Source organism: Myxocyprinus asiaticus, chromosome 1 (assembly GCF_019703515.2).
Source record: "Myxocyprinus asiaticus isolate MX2 ecotype Aquarium Trade chromosome 1, UBuf_Myxa_2, whole genome shotgun sequence".
Lineage (NCBI taxonomy): Eukaryota > Metazoa > Chordata > Actinopteri > Cypriniformes > Catostomidae > Myxocyprinus > Myxocyprinus asiaticus.
This window is the reverse complement of record NC_059344.1, coordinates 27118810-27133677: the sequence shown is the minus strand read 5'-3', so window position 1 is coordinate 27133677 and position 14868 is coordinate 27118810. Positions and strand designations below refer to the sequence as shown.

Here is a 14868-nt window from a genome sequence, read left to right as displayed (position 1 = left end):
TCTTGACACTAAATTGACCATTTTGTAGTCCGAGTTTCACATCCTTTGATAACAGTGTGTGCGCTTTGATCTGCCATTCTTCTAAAGCCGTTGACTACCTGCCAGCTCTAAATATTGGATATGAGACCGGTGGCGCCCCGGCCCCGGGGAAGGAGTGTGATGAGGAGGAGGGCATGGCCGCGCCGTGATGGTGTACAGCTGGCACTGAATCAGCTGATCAGCGGGAGAGTGAGATAAAGGGGAGCCGGAGGCGCCAGTTTGGGAGAGAGACACACTTCATGTTGCATGTGTGACTATGTTTGATTATGTTTGTTTTAAGTTAAGTTTGACATTAAAACTTTGTTTACTGTTCAGCCGGTTCCCGCCTCCTCCTTGCCCATCCTTGAACTGTTACACGTTTTTTAATTACTAAAAATAAAAAAAAGAGATCCACATCGGATTTTTCTGGCTCTTCTCTGACCGCCCACTCCCGTCCACATCTCATGGAAGTACCATCTGCTCCCGCCTTCAACTCGGAAATTGAATCCCAGCGCCGCAAGAAATCTAATCGTGCAGACCTCTACTCTGGAGTCATATGGATTACTCTTATGCTGCTTTATGTTATTTTTGGTGATTACAAGTTCTGGTCATCATTCACTTTCATTGTATGGTCCTACAGAGCTGAGATATTTTTTAAAAATCAGTGTTTGTGTTCTGTAGAATAAAGAAAGTCATACATATCTGGGATGGCATGAGGGTGAGTAAATGAGAGAATTTTCATTTTTGGGTGAACTATTCCTTGAATTCAAGTGTAGCCAATGCAAAAATGGGCCTATGTCATGCGCACTTACAGGTGCATCTCAATAAATTAGAATGTCGTGGAAAAGTTCATTTATTTCAGTAATTGAACTCAAATTGTGAAATTCGTGTATTAAATAAATTCAATGCACACAGACTGAAGTAGTTTAAGTCTTTGGTTCTTTTAATTGTGATGATTTTGGCTCACATTTAACAAAAACCCACCAATTCACTATCTCAAAAAATTAGAATATGGTGACATGCCAATCAGCTAATCAACTCAAAACACCTGCAAAGGTTTCCTGAGCCTTCAAAATGGTCTCTCAGTTTGGTTCACTAGGCTACACAATCATGGGGAAGACTGCTGATCTGACAGTTGTCCAGAAGACAATCATTAACACCCTTCACAAGGAGGGTAAGCCACAAACATTCATTGCCAAAGAAGCTGGCTGTTCACAGAGTGCTGTAACCAAGCATGTTAACAGAAAGTTGAGTGGAAGGAAAAAGTGTGGAAGAAAAAGATGCACAACCAACTGAGAAAACCGCAGCCTTATGATTGTCAAGCAAAATCGATTCAAGAATTTGGGTGAACTTCACAAGGAATGGACTGCGGCTGGGGTCAAGGCATCAAGAGCCACCACACACAGACATGTCAAGGAATTTGGCTACAGTTGTTGTATTCCTCTTGTTAAGCCACTCCTGAACCACAGACAACGTCAGAGGCGTCTTACCTGGGCTAAGGAGAAGAAGAACTGGACTGTTGCCCAGTGGTCCAAAGTCCTCTTTTCAGATGAGAGCAAGTTTTGTATTTCATTTGGAAACCAAGGTCCTAGAGTCTGGAGGAAGGGTGGAGAAGCTCATAGCCCAAGTTGCTTGAAGTCCAGTGTTAAGTTTCCACAGTCTGTGATGATTTGGGGTGCAATGTCATCTGCTGGTGTTGGTCCATTGTGTTTTTTGAAAACCAAAGTCACTGCACCCGTTTACCAAGAACTTTTGGAGCACTTCATGCTTCCTTCTGCTGACCAGCTTTTTAAAGATGCTGATTTCATTTTCCAGCAGGATTTGGCACCTGCCCACACTGCCAAAAGCACCAAAAGTTGGTTAAATGACCATGGTGTTGGTGTGCTTGACTGGCCAGCAAACTCACCAGACCTGAACCCCATAGAGAATCTATGGGGTATTGTCAAGAGGAAAATGAGAAACAAGAGACCAAAAAATGCAGAGGAGCTGAAGGCCACTGTCAAAGAAACCTGGGCATCCATACCACCTCAGCAGTGCCACAAACTGATCACCTCCATCCCACGCCGAATTGAGGCAGTAATTAAAGCAAAAGGAGCCCCTACCAAGTATTGAGTACATATACAGTAAATGAACATACTTTCCAGAAGGCTAACAATTCACTAAAAATGTTTTTTTTATTGGTCTTATGATGTATTCTAATTTTTTGAGATAGTGAATTGGTGGGTTTTTGTTAAATGTGAGCCAAAATCATCACAATTAAAAGAACCAAAGACTTAAACTACTTCAGTCTGTGTGCATTGAATTTATTTAATACACGAGTTTCACAATTTGAGTTGAATTACTGAAATAAATGAACTTTTCCACGACATTCTAATTTATTGAGATGCACCTGTATTTAATGTATGAATAAAGTTCAGGTTTTGCATTGTTTATATCCTTATACTATAACTATAGGTTACACGTTTCATCAATGGTCTTTCTTCATCGATAAAAAAAGTTCCCTCGCAATCCATCATGTCTAGCTTTGCGTCTTGTCACACCTGTCCGACAGATGGCGGTAGTTTACAACTAGCAGTATCCTGTCGCAGTACCTTCCTTGAACATGATCGCTCCTGAGAAAGTTATCTGCTCATAAACACGTGGGTTTACTGAAAATGCCGGTTGACACTAAACGTATCCGTGGACCTGAGGAATCTCAGTTCCCGCTGCTCTTTTTTTCCCCAAACAAATTCCGAGGGAATGGGGATGTCCGGCCAGTGTGCGCGCGCTGTGGGCTCATCAATTAGGCGAAGGGCTCGGCTTACCTCGAGGCTGGCAACACCAATATCATATGTTCTGTGTCGGCCCACGAGAAACTGAACGCAAAGACAAAACCGACATGAAAACCGGTCGCCTTCTTTGCGACTTCAGGCTCGCGCCGTTATCCTGCATGAAACGGGGCGCCTGGATCCAGGGCAGCGAGGAGAGAGAGACCTGTCCGCCACTCAGCTCGAGAGCCTGCAGCCAGGAGTGTGCCTGCACAGATATCCACGCTCTCATATTGAGGTTAACGTCATGGTTTTGGAGAATGACGGCTCGATTCTCGCACATGCAGGCACATGCGCCTCTCTGGCGCTTGCGAATGCTGGTATCGAAATGTACGATGTGGATGTGGTGTTGTGTTGTGTGCTGCGGCAGAATGGAGACTCTTGCCTCATTGACCCATCATACACAGAGGAGTGTGGGAACTGGCAGGAGCGAAACACGGGGAGAATCAGGAATGTGTCACTGTGGCCCTTCTTCCCAATCTGAACCAAGTGTCTGGTCTGAATGCGGACGGGGAGATGCTGTGAGAACATGCATAGACGGCTGTCTCAAACTCTACCCGGTGGTGCAGCAAGCTCTGATACGAGCCGTGAAGAGAAAAGCTCCACCACCTGAGAAATAATAAATTATATATATATATATATATATATATATATATATATATATATATATATATAAATATAACTTTTTTTTTTACTATTTATTTGTTCATGTAAATAATAATATAAAAACTTTGACACAGAAGTTAATACATTTTTATCGTCATGCAATGCAGTGAATTGCTCATTTGCACTTTCAGTCTGTAGCAAGCTTAATTATATGGCACTAATGATCAAATAAATGTGCAGTTACAGACTGGGGAGACTGGGGCCACTTGTCACACTTTATACCCCATGAAAGGAATAGTTCACCCAACATGGAAAGTTCTTTCATTTACTCACCCTCATGCTATCCCAGATGTGTATGCCTTTCTTCTGCACAACACAAATTAAGATTTTTAGAAGAATATTTCAGCTGTAGGTTTATACAATGCAAGTGAATGGTGGCCAGAACTTTGAAGCACCAAAAAGCATATAAAGTAGGTGGCGATATGCATGAAGAAGGGGAATCACTAAAACCAAAGAAGAAAGTGGAAGTGCAAGTGGAGATTTATAGTACAAAAAAAAAAAAAAAAAGGACTTAAATATTGATCAGTGTTTTACCCAGACTTATATTGCTTCTGAAAACATGAATTTAACTACTGGAGTCTTATGGAGTACTTTTATGCTGCCTTTATGTGCTTTTGTAGCTTCTAAGTTATGGTCACCATTCACTTGCATTGTATGGACCAATAAAGCTGAAAAAAGTCAATATCTGTAAGCACACTAAGTAAAGTTTTGGCCAAAAAACAGGTGTTAAACATTTTTGCTGTTTTTTTCCCAGGAAAAAATACAGTTCTTACATTAACCTTTTGTGAGAACATGACCCATTAGCGGGGCCCAAAAGCTATTAAAAATACTGTATGATCATACTGGAATTTTAGTTTGGATGAATAAATTTACAAAAACTTTTCTATTTGAAGACTGGGTGTTTGAAGCAATCATTCAAAACCACTGCTAAAGAAAGCAAGCATTATAGAAATTGGACTCAAAATCTTATAGCTGACATACTGTATAGCCCTTCTGATGACTTCCCTTTGTGACAAGCAGCCCTGATCACCCCTTTATAAAAAATGCTGTTTAGAATACTGAGGCCCTTTTCCTATTGGATTAATGATGCACTGTTCTAGAAACAACTTTTAATAAGCAAAACTTGTAATGGCAACAGCAGGTGATTAATGAAATCCCTGACTGACTCACAGTGCACTGAATTCAAGTTTGATTACATGACACAATTTGTAATTAAAATAAAGAGGCCTGGGTTTAACATTCCAAACATCTATTGAATGATTAAAAACTGGCACCTTTTGGAATATTATCATATTAAAGTGCTTGGATTTATTGTTGGGTTCGAGTCCACCTTAGTCAAGTCCGAGTCGAGTCCAAAAGGGGCCGAGTCAGACTCGAGACTGAGTCCATAACAGGCCGAGTCAAGAATCTGGATTAAAATTGTAACCGTAAATTCAACATCAATATTTTACACTTATTTTAACCTTCACAACTAAGAAAAGCAATTTGTCAATAGAAATGCAACAAAAACACCTCTGTTGCATTTCATATTCACATTTTATGATTAGTATCCTGCTGAACAAATTTCAAAGCGGTTTCAGAATGAAAGCAAATGCTTTAGGTGTATGAAGACAAAACTGTCCTTCAACACACTACTTATTGTGTTCTGTTGACATTTCAATTATTTGTTGCTTTTCTCCTCCACTCAAACATACACCAAAGAAAGTGAAAACTGCGTTAATCATTACAACAGAGTTATTATTTCGAATTTTAATTGAGTTTTTATTTCTACTTCATTTTCAATTTGTCCATTAAATTGTTTCTTTTTATCTAAAATTATGGGTGAAATACATTTAATGCAATTAATTAAATGCATTGAATGTGTTTAATACATTTAATAAATGGTAATATTAAAACATTTAATAATGCCCATAAAATTAAACAAAATAAAAACAAAAAAGATCAGATACCATTAGAAATGTATTTTTATTCTACTACACTTCACGCTTTTCAGTCCTCCTGCTGTGTCTAGATGTAGCCTACTTCCCTAAAGTTAAGTAGGGAGAGAGAGAAAGTACTTTGAGTGCGCGCTGCTGGTCTCAGCCAGAATAATCACACGTAAGGACATACACTACCGTTCAAAAGTTTAGGGTCACTTACTCATTCTTTATTTTTATTTATTTTTTCACATTTTAGAATAATAGTAAAGTCATCACAACTATGGAATAATAGAAATATGGGAATTATGTTGTGACTAAAAAAATCCAAAATAAATCAAAACTGTGTTATATTTTAGCATCTTCAAAGTAGTCACCCTTCGCCTAGAATTTGCAGATATTTACTCTTGATATTTTCTCAACCAACTTCTTGAGGTATCACCCTGGGATGCTTTTTAAACAGTATTGAAGGAGTTCCCATCTATATTGGGTATCAATTTCAAAAACTTTTTTTGTTTTTAAATACAATTTTAGTTTTATAATGAAATAAATTAATATGGTGGCACAATTATATTTTTGTCTACAAAACTCATTTCAAACATTTAAGCATACGCCTTCAGATCAAAAGAGTTTTAAGATCATGAGAAACATTTCAGGCAAGTGACCCCCAAACCTTTGAACGGTAGTGTATACGCGTAAAAAAATGATGCACAGTATATCAAATACACAGAATGTATGATGGTACTAACTGTAGAGAGCACATCATTATGATGACAAAGCCAATCCCAGACATTTAGAGGCAATTTTGAAATCCAGACCGGATGCTTTTTTCAGGTCTGAAAAAGAGAACGTGTCTGGGGAAAAGAGGATGTATGGTCACCCTGTGTTACGTTATTTGTTTGCTTGTTTGTTTGAAAAAAAAAATCCTGTGTCCTAAAGGGTCAAATCCGAGTCAAGTCCAAGTAAAAATGCATCAGAGTCCATGACAAGTCCAAGTCCATTAAAACTGGACTCGAGATTCGGACATGAGTTCGAACACGATTACCCCCAATTCTGCTTGGATTGCAAAAATGTTTTGCCAAGCAAATTTCAGTTCGTTACCACACTGATTAAAAATAAACTATTAGCTTACAGACAATTAGAACTTCTGAATGTGTCTCTGATCAAGATACTACACTGACCCATTCTGTGCATAGCAAAACTGGCTTGGACAAGATTGTGCATATACAGTATTATAGCAATTCATAGTGCAAACACTTTCAATTTTGAAAAGATTGTATGCCTAATAGAGATTTGATAAGAGAAAAAATAATTATGCATACATTACAAAATAATTACAATGTAACTCACTGTGTGACACACCAATCAGGGTAATAAGGTAATATGGGGAAAAATGTGTGTTTGATCCCTGCACTGTTGACTCAGGCACGCGACAGTATAATTTTAGTGATTTCTGAACGGCTTGCAATTCTCATTGGGATGCCATAATAACCAGTTCCAGGGGTAACATAGACCATAGTGTGTTCAGAGACACGGTAGAGTCCACAGAAAAATGGATTTGCCAGGAATGCCAGGATGGTGAGGGGGAACAGCTGACCAGCATGTGTATGACCTACACAAACACAAAAAATGCATTTTGAGCCCAATCATGTACAAGTCATTAGTCAAAATAGATAACATTTTCTTTGTTGCAGCAGTATGTTCTTAATGTAGTTCTAGTAAACTTGTTTGAATAAAACCAAATATATACTACCAGTGCTACAATTTACAAAAAGTGTACTTTCTCAGTAACACCACTATTAACGAAAATCGAATTGACATAAAGCCTATGCACAATACCTGAGAGAACCAGGTTGATGTCTGGCCTTTGCTGGAGGGCCTGTTTGGCAGCATGAGGTTGATGTGCTAGAAGAATAATGGGCCTCTGAGCACTGCAACCACTAAGAGCTTTCTCAACATCCATGCCATGGCCGGGGTATCTTTAACCAAAGCAACACCACAGATGTGAGCCCAAAGGCAAAGCATACTATATGATTAGACTTGTATGTATTCAAAGGAGCCTCTTGGAGAGGTGAAGCTTAGCTGAGAGTTATAACCTCACTGTGGACTAACCGTAGCAAGCGAGCCTCTAAGTCATCAATGCCTGCAAGGCAAATCCAGTCTTGAGTCTGTTCAGGGCTGAACACTTTCGCGTGGCTGTTGTGAAGTGGCTCAATTCCCATTGAGCGCAGTAGTTCAAACCAGTTTTCAACATCAGCAGTGTAGTAGTCATGATTGCCTGAAAAACACAGCAAAATATTATGCATACAGCTTTAGTACATGTTTTTAATAGAGGTAATAAACTTTGCAGATACTGATAACCAAGCCAGTGGAAAAGGCTGATACATTCCTCCTACTCAGTTGTAAACAGCGCTGCTCTTCCGGTTGTTCTCACATGAACATGCCAACATGATTACGTCACACACGCATACTGCTGCTGACCTGAAGCGATGTTTTATAGTTAATAAAGGACTTAAATACTGATCTTTTCCACACCAAAAGCGACCGTGTTGCTTTAGAAGACATTCATTTAACCGCTGGAGTCGTATGATGAAGTTTATGCTGACTATCTGTTGTTTTTGGAGCTTCAAAAGTCGGATCACCATACACTTGCATTTTAAGAGAGGAGAGCCAAGATATTTTTCTAATTTTCTTCAAATGTGTTCTGGTGAAGAAAGAAAGTCATGCACAACTGGGATCATGAGGGTGAGTAAATGATGAGAGAATTTTCATTTTTGGGTGAAAGAAATTAACCCAAATTTCTTTTTAATATTAAAAAGAAATCTTCATCTTTACTTTGACAGGCACAGACATGAATAGAATCCCAAGCAGATGCAGTTTATTTTGCAATTAAAATCCTAAATATAACCATAAAGCAACAAATATTTGGTCCATAATACAGGACTTTTAACTGTAAACAAGCCTGAAATCCAAAGAGGATGATTATTTTACATTTAGTCATTTGGCAGACCCTTTTATCCAAAGCGACTTACTATTGAGGCACATAGCAAACATTTTGTAATAAAAAGGTCAACAATATCTGCAGTATCGCACTGCCAAGTTCTCAAAGTGGCAGGAGAAGTATAGAACTTATGATTACAGTTTTTCCTCAATCGATTTTACACATTTCTCCAAACAGAGGTCACTGCTCTCAAAACAATTAACACAGCCATCTGAACACCTTTTAGTTGTCCTAAACAGACTGTGCAGTTTTCTTGATTTTCAGTTAACAGTTTAAACAGTTAACACAGACAACTACATTAAAGTCATATTCTCAAATGCCCATCAGGTTGTCATATCCCTTCATATTGATGTCTGCTGCATTAGTAATGCATTGCACACAGCAAAGAAAATGCAATTTACTAAATTTCACACATCTTTGATGAATTTATTATCTATAAATAGGGTCAAACATGAACATTCAGAGCAAACAAGCAATGAGAAAGGAGAAGAGGAAGAACAAGACAAAGAAGAGGTAGAGTGTGTAAAGGAAGAGGAAATAGGAGGAAGAAGTTAAAATTAAGACACTTGTTACAAAAACATGGAAAGGGTCTTTATTGTGGATTTTTATGATAAATGTGTTCTTTCAATAGTAGAGTTGTGTGTCTATAACTGAAAATGTTATGAATTCAATAGAGGACACATCTATAGTTTTGATGTTAGTATTTAGTTTTAATAAATGCATAAGAAAAGAATACAGTGCTTTATTATGCAGTGAAATGTTCTGCAAAATTAAGAGTTGGCCGTGTGATCGTTCTGAGAGCATTGACTAAAGTTTGGAGAAATGTATAAAATAAATTGAAAAAAACTGTAATGTAACACTCATTTTTTTAAATAACCTTATAAAAAGCAATAATAATAAAAAAAAATATCTGTAACTATCAGCTTTGATTTTTGCAGATAACCGATAGTTCCAAAAACCAACTATCACCACCGTCAACCCCTAGTTTTTAATCCCTATTTTATACTTATGTTGTACTACCACTAAATCGGACCTGTAGCGAAATAGGCGCCCAGTCGAGCCTTCATCTGTCCCAGTGGTTCTGCAGCACTCCTCAACCGAGTCACCTGAGAGTCGGTCAAATCACCGACAATCACCACCACATCTACAACACAAACACACAGAAACACTGAAGGTCAAGATATTAGCATTATGATGTATATGTTTTTAAATGCTGAGATGTAGTCACCTGGGTCCAGCTCATTCACCATAGTAACAATGCGCTGCAGTTTGGAGCGGCCTATTGTGGGTCCCAGATGTATGTCAGACAGAAGCACCAACTTGAGTCCACTCAAAGACTCTGGGAGCTTCTCCAGTGGGATCTCCACCTCTATTACCTGCGGAGGCTGTGCAGCATTTACTAAACCATACACTGCCAATATTGCTGTTACTATCAGTGCCAACACCGGCTGTCTGGCTGAGCCACTTGCAACCACATCCTCATCACCTCGGCTGGGGGAGAGAAGCCTGCGAAGTCGGTTTAAGCAGCCAAAAACCATCAGAAAGAACAGCAGGATTACATAAATGCCCAAACAAGAGAAGCTCAGCAATGACAACCAGTGTGGCTCTGTGTCCACAAGGAAGAACATGCTTAGGTAACTGCCATGAGCGAGAGTGAGAAACAGCAGAACAACGAGCCGCCAGCATTTCTGCGGGGATGTAAGTGCACCTCTGGTCCCGCACAGGCGCCTCACCACACGCTTCCAGATGTAGAGAGAGCCGAGCAGCAGCAGCGTGTTGAGCAACAGGAGAAACTGGATGCGAAACAACAGAGCGCGCGTGTCTTTGTCAACCCGCTCCGAGATGATGGTTCTGGAAATTAGCATGGAGAAAAAAACGACCAGCGAGGCGATTCCGACTTTGCCCTCGGCGGAGAGGCGACTGAACCCAAACATACTGGCCGGCATGTGCTCGGTCACTGACCCCGGCACAGTCTATAGCAAAAACGTATTCATTCTTATGACATGCAGCGCACTATACCCTGTAAGAATGATAATAGTTTGGCATACCTCTCCATTCGAGGTACATTTAGACTAGAAAATATACGTTATTCTCTTAACTGGGTCAAGTGGGAGCATATATACAACACAGAAGTACTTCCGTAGACAAAGATCTGCCTATGCTGACAAAAGGAGTACCGTCATAGTTCCCGTCATGGTAAAAATAAATGGCTACATATCCGAGGAACAAAAATGTTCTCTAAAGAATTCTTTAAAGACCTAAATATATCATCGACTGTCGTTTGCCAGTCTCCGTCTCCGGTCAAGCAAGCAACGATTAAAATCTGTGTGTGCGCCTATTGTGATAATTACGGTAATTTGCGGGCGGAACAGAAAGACGTCATTTACATCATTAATTTGCTAGAACCACATATTAAATGTTCGTCTCGTCGGAGTAGGGCTTTCACCATTGCCCTGAGATTCTTTGCGAGTGGCATTTTCCTTTACACTATTGGAGATGCGGAGAACTTGGTGAAAAGTGCTGTCTGTGGTGCCATTCGCAAAGTTTGCCTGGCGCTCAAGCAGTTTTTAGGGGTTTTTGTGGTATTTCCAAGACACTTAACGCCCCAGGTTGTAAAACAGAATTTTTTCGCCATTGCAGGTATATTAAAATTGTTAATGAAGATCATGCAATCATGACCATGCCAATAAGTATGACTTGTGTCCCCCAGGCTTTCCTAATGTGATTGGTGCCATAGACTGCACGCACATCCCCATCAAGGCCCCACCAGGCCCCAATGAAGGGGATTTTGTGAACCGAAAGGGTGTAAATTTGCAGGTAAGTTACTATTAGGATTCTTAATATTACAGATTAGTAATATTATATCAAATTAAAAAAAGTAATGTTATATATACACATACATACACGCACACACACACACACACACACACACACACACACACACTTGACTGACTAAAATCTCTTAGATGGTGTGTGACTATGTGTCATATCACAAATGTGGAAGCCAAATGGCCTGGATCTATGCATGACTCAAGAATTATCAGAGAGTCACATTTATGCACATTATTTGAACGTGGTAAGGGAAAATATAGATGTTATGGTCACTGTATTACATACACTTATGCTGGACCTAACAGAACTGCATTTTTCCATTATACAGGTGATTATGACGGGATCCTGCTTGGAGACAGGGGCTATGCCTGCAGGCAGTATTTTATGATGCCATTCCCTGACCCAAACCCTGGACCACAAACCCGTTACAATGCAGCTCTAGCCAGGACAAGGGCATGCATTGAAATGACCTTTGGGCAACTAAAGGGAGGGCTGCACCTGACAGGGCCTGCGACATTATTGTTGCATGTGCCATATTACACAACATTGCCACCATCAGAAAGGAGAGGACCCCTGTGGTGGAGGTGCAGCCTGATGATCACCTCCAGCCAGTGCACTTGGCCCAACCTAGTGGCAGAGCTGCACGAGACAGAATTGTGGAACACCATTTTTGATAAGTTTAATAAAAAGACAAGACAAATATGCTTAGTCCCTTCAGAGCTTTATTTCAATTATTCTTTGTAAAGAAAAGTAATCAGTAATCTTTTGCCTGCAATAAGAGATATTGTTATGCAAGGTCAACAATAGTACGGTGTGAAATGGTGTCTTAGCACTTACTCTGAAGTTCCTTTTGAAGCAGCTCTATCTCTAATGCCAGTTTCTTCTTTAAATGGTCAAGTTCTATTTCTCCCCTTAATTTTAGTTTTTTCAGGGAAAAATACTCCATTTTGTGTTGAAGACTCCGTTTATATAGGGAACGGATGTCACCCTGTGCCATTTGTGGACAAAACAATGAACAATACATGCCTCATGCAACAACAATAAAAAGGAGAAGTACAATACCTCCCACCTCTGTATCAATTCTCTGTGCAGACTCTTCTGTGGGCCTTTCTGTGGATGTGGACTCCTGTAACTCATACTGCAGTCAGAAATAATAGGTACATGAGTATATATAAATGAAGTCAAGTTATTTATGCACTTACAGGTACTTCCTCCAAAGGACAGTCATCTGAGAGGGTTTCTTCACTGTCCTGTGCAACGGAAACAAATGGGCATTACAAAGTGTTGCGCTTTCTTCCCTTTTGATGTAAAAAGTTAGAAAAAGTCCACTTACTGCACATGCTTCAGCCAGCACTTGCTTGGGAACAGGTAAAAGTGTTGGTGTACTATGTAAAACTGCACAAAAGGGGAAAACACAATGTCATTACAATGAACCACTGTAAAAAATGTGATCAATAACTCATGGCAACATATTTTTACATTAACTCTTAAATAAGTTAGAGTTAATAGTTCACTTTAAGTTAAAGCAATTCATCACTAATCAAGATTTAACATAGTTGAAATGACTGTAACAGCCATTTGGATTATACTTAATTTAATGCAGCAACAAATTATTTTACAGTGTACTAAGAGAATTGAAATCTCATTTACCAGTAATGAAGGTGTTGCTGCTACTGGTCCCTGGTTGTGGGTCTAAAGAAGAGCTGCCCCCAGGGATGCCCTCCACAATGGGTCGGTTCACATTCAACCCAAGGGCCAGCTCTTCTGCCGGGGTATAACGTGGGGGTGCAGGACCACCACCTGTTTTTTGTTTTGTTTTGTTTTTTCAGCCTTTTTCTTGGTTGCTAAAAGACTAAGAAAAGTATAAGTAGTAAAGATTACCATTTTGTAGAATATTCTTGTATTTCACTTTTACTAGTTCCCATGTTCTAGTGGGTCCCATGGTGGCTCTGACATTAAAGATGATAAACAAAGTAATTATGAAATTATTAAAATACAAAAATATATACTGTAATAAGTGATAAAAACATAACATGGTCACCACTAACGCATTTAATTTGTCTGCTACTTTTTGCCAGCCCTCTCTCCTGGCTTTTGCTGACTTTGAGGTGTTCCCTGGCGTTTTAATTAAACCTTCAAATTCCGCATAACCTTCGAGCAATAGCTCTTGCTTTGTTACGGAGATAAACTGGGCGTGCTCTTTGGCCATGATGAGCAGCCAATAGCAGCGTTGCTGATCAAGGTTTCTACTATCCAAACATATCCCCTTTTAAACCAACGCATGAACGCGAAATTATCCCAGACAACTCAATCCAGCGATACTAATCATAAACAACAGGTGTGTTCGAAGAACCTAATTAGCCAGATCATGATTAGCACGATGATGTCATCTTGGATGTGTTATTTGATCTCGGATGTAATAAGCGAGGTACGAAGAACGGACCCCAGGAGTCAGAAAGCGCGTCTTTCTGTTCCTCCCGCAGATTACCGTAATTATAGCAATAGGCGTACACACAGATTTTAATCGCGGCTTGACAGTGAGATTCTGAACGGCAGCTGGCTTGACCGGAGTCTTTCACGATGTTCACCAGGCAAGTGTGAGCAGTAATATAATTGATTCATTACATTAAAGAGGCGTGGCTAATGTGATGTTATTCATCCGAATGGTGTAGGGACTCAATATGAAAAAAATATTCAAAACAGTGTTCATACTACCAGCTTTTCTCATTTGTATGGATGGACATACATAACGTTTATGTTCATGTTTTCACGGCTGTGCATGTAGGCGACATAACTTTCAAACACGTATCCAGTATGACAGGTTTTTTTCTTCTGTGACAGCGTTTTAGTATTTGTATGAAATTCCAGGGTCGTTAAAACACTTGTTAAGTTCTTAGAAATGTAGTGTCAAATTTGGTTTAATTTTTTTAATAACCTTTAGTATTTTCTACAAAATAAACAAACAAATAAATAAATAATGACTAAAACTGTCATGTGTGGTGTAACCATCAAGTAAAAAGTAGGCTATTAAATACCTTCCCGGCACCTTGAATACATGATAGTATAAACAACTTAATCATTAATCTTAACAAAGTTTTCAAACACACTTTTCAACGTAATATATCATGATTTTTAGTAAAAAAAATATTTTAGTAAATATCAAGCACTTTTCTCAGGGTTACACCACATGTCCTTTACAAAATGTGCCTTTTCACAAAAAACTGACAAATACTAGGGGGGGGACTTCACACAGTCTTGAGGATCTAAAGGGGTCTTCTCTGTGTGTGTGGGGTTTTTTTTTTATTTTATTTATTTATTTATTTATTTTAATACACAACAAAATAGCTACCTACATGTTAGTTACACCACATGATTTTGATTTGGTGAACAGAATCTACAATACACACTGCTCTCTCCCACCTGGAAAAAAAGAACACTTATGTGAGAATGCTGTTTGTAGACTACAGCTCAGCATTCAACACCATAGTGCCCTCCAAGCTTGATGAGAAACTCCGGGCTCTGGGCTTAAACAGCTCGCTGTGCAGCTGGATCCTGGACTTCCTGTCAAGCAGACGCCTGGTGGTTAGAATGGTCAGTAACATCTCCTCATCACTGACCCTCAACACTG

At 39.4% G+C, this 14868-nt stretch overlaps 2 protein-coding genes and 1 pseudogene across 4 annotated transcripts; 2 read left to right on the top strand and 1 right to left on the bottom strand.

Annotated features, from left to right (window-relative positions):
- Positions 1-2672: 2672 nt before the first annotated feature.
- LOC127414756 (exosome complex component MTR3-like) lies at positions 2673-3445 on the top strand (annotated as a pseudogene).
- A 2195-nt stretch (positions 3446-5640) lies between these two features.
- LOC127413508 (transmembrane protein with metallophosphoesterase domain-like) lies at positions 5641-13693 on the bottom strand. 2 transcript variants are annotated; one of them, XM_051650825.1, is made up of 8 exons: positions 12891-13693; positions 12574-12635; positions 12310-12490; positions 9637-9914; positions 9442-9552; positions 7520-7685; positions 7247-7386; positions 5641-7019 (listed from the first exon to the last, which is right to left on the bottom strand). In XM_051650825.1, the coding sequence occupies exons 3-8, from the start codon at positions 12375-12377 to the stop codon at positions 6829-6831; spliced, it is 954 nt and encodes a 317-aa protein (XP_051506785.1). In that variant the 5' UTR covers positions 12378-12490; positions 12574-12635; positions 12891-13693; the 3' UTR covers positions 5641-6828. The 2 variants fall into 2 exon arrangements, with proteins under 2 accessions (XP_051506785.1, XP_051506708.1); XM_051650748.1 differs by lacking the exons at positions 12310-12490; positions 12574-12635; positions 12891-13693 and having other exon boundaries at positions 9637-10354.
- On the top strand, positions 10040-11694 carry LOC127415187 (putative nuclease HARBI1). 2 transcript variants are annotated; one of them, XR_007892918.1, is made up of 3 exons: positions 10040-10106; positions 11119-11225; positions 11569-11694. XR_007892918.1 is itself a non-coding variant. In XM_051653861.1 (3 exons), exons 1-3 carry the CDS (start codon positions 10640-10642, stop codon positions 11626-11628), a joined length of 576 nt encoding a protein of 191 aa, XP_051509821.1. In that variant the 3' UTR covers positions 11629-11694. The 2 variants fall into 2 exon arrangements, 1 of the variants encoding a protein (XP_051509821.1); XM_051653861.1 differs by lacking the exon at positions 10040-10106 and adding an exon at positions 10640-11048.
- Positions 13694-14868: the final 1175 nt, after the last annotated feature.

Bases quoted from the DNA above. Each gene is read 5' to 3' on its own strand.
- LOC127415187 (XM_051653861.1), top strand. From the start codon at position 10,640: ATGTTCTCTAAAGAATTCTTTAAAGACCTAAATATATCATCGACTGTC. The intron at 11,049-11,118 runs GTATATTAAAAT...TGTGTCCCCCAG, and splicing joins GAATTTTTTCGCCATTGCAG to GCTTTCCTAATGTGATTGGT. The intron at 11,226-11,568 runs GTAAGTTACTAT...TCCATTATACAG, and splicing joins GAAAGGGTGTAAATTTGCAG to GTGATTATGACGGGATCCTG.
- LOC127413508 (XM_051650748.1), bottom strand. From the start codon at position 10,354: ATGCCGGCCAGTATGTTTGGGTTCAGTCGCCTCTCCGCCGAGGGCAAA. The intron at 7,686-9,441 runs GTCCGATTTAGT...TGTGTTTTTCAG, and splicing joins GGGCGCCTATTTCGCTACAG to GCAATCATGACTACTACACT. The intron at 7,020-7,246 runs GTATTGTGCATA...GTGTTTGTGTAG, and splicing joins CATCAACCTGGTTCTCTCAG to GTCATACACATGCTGGTCAG.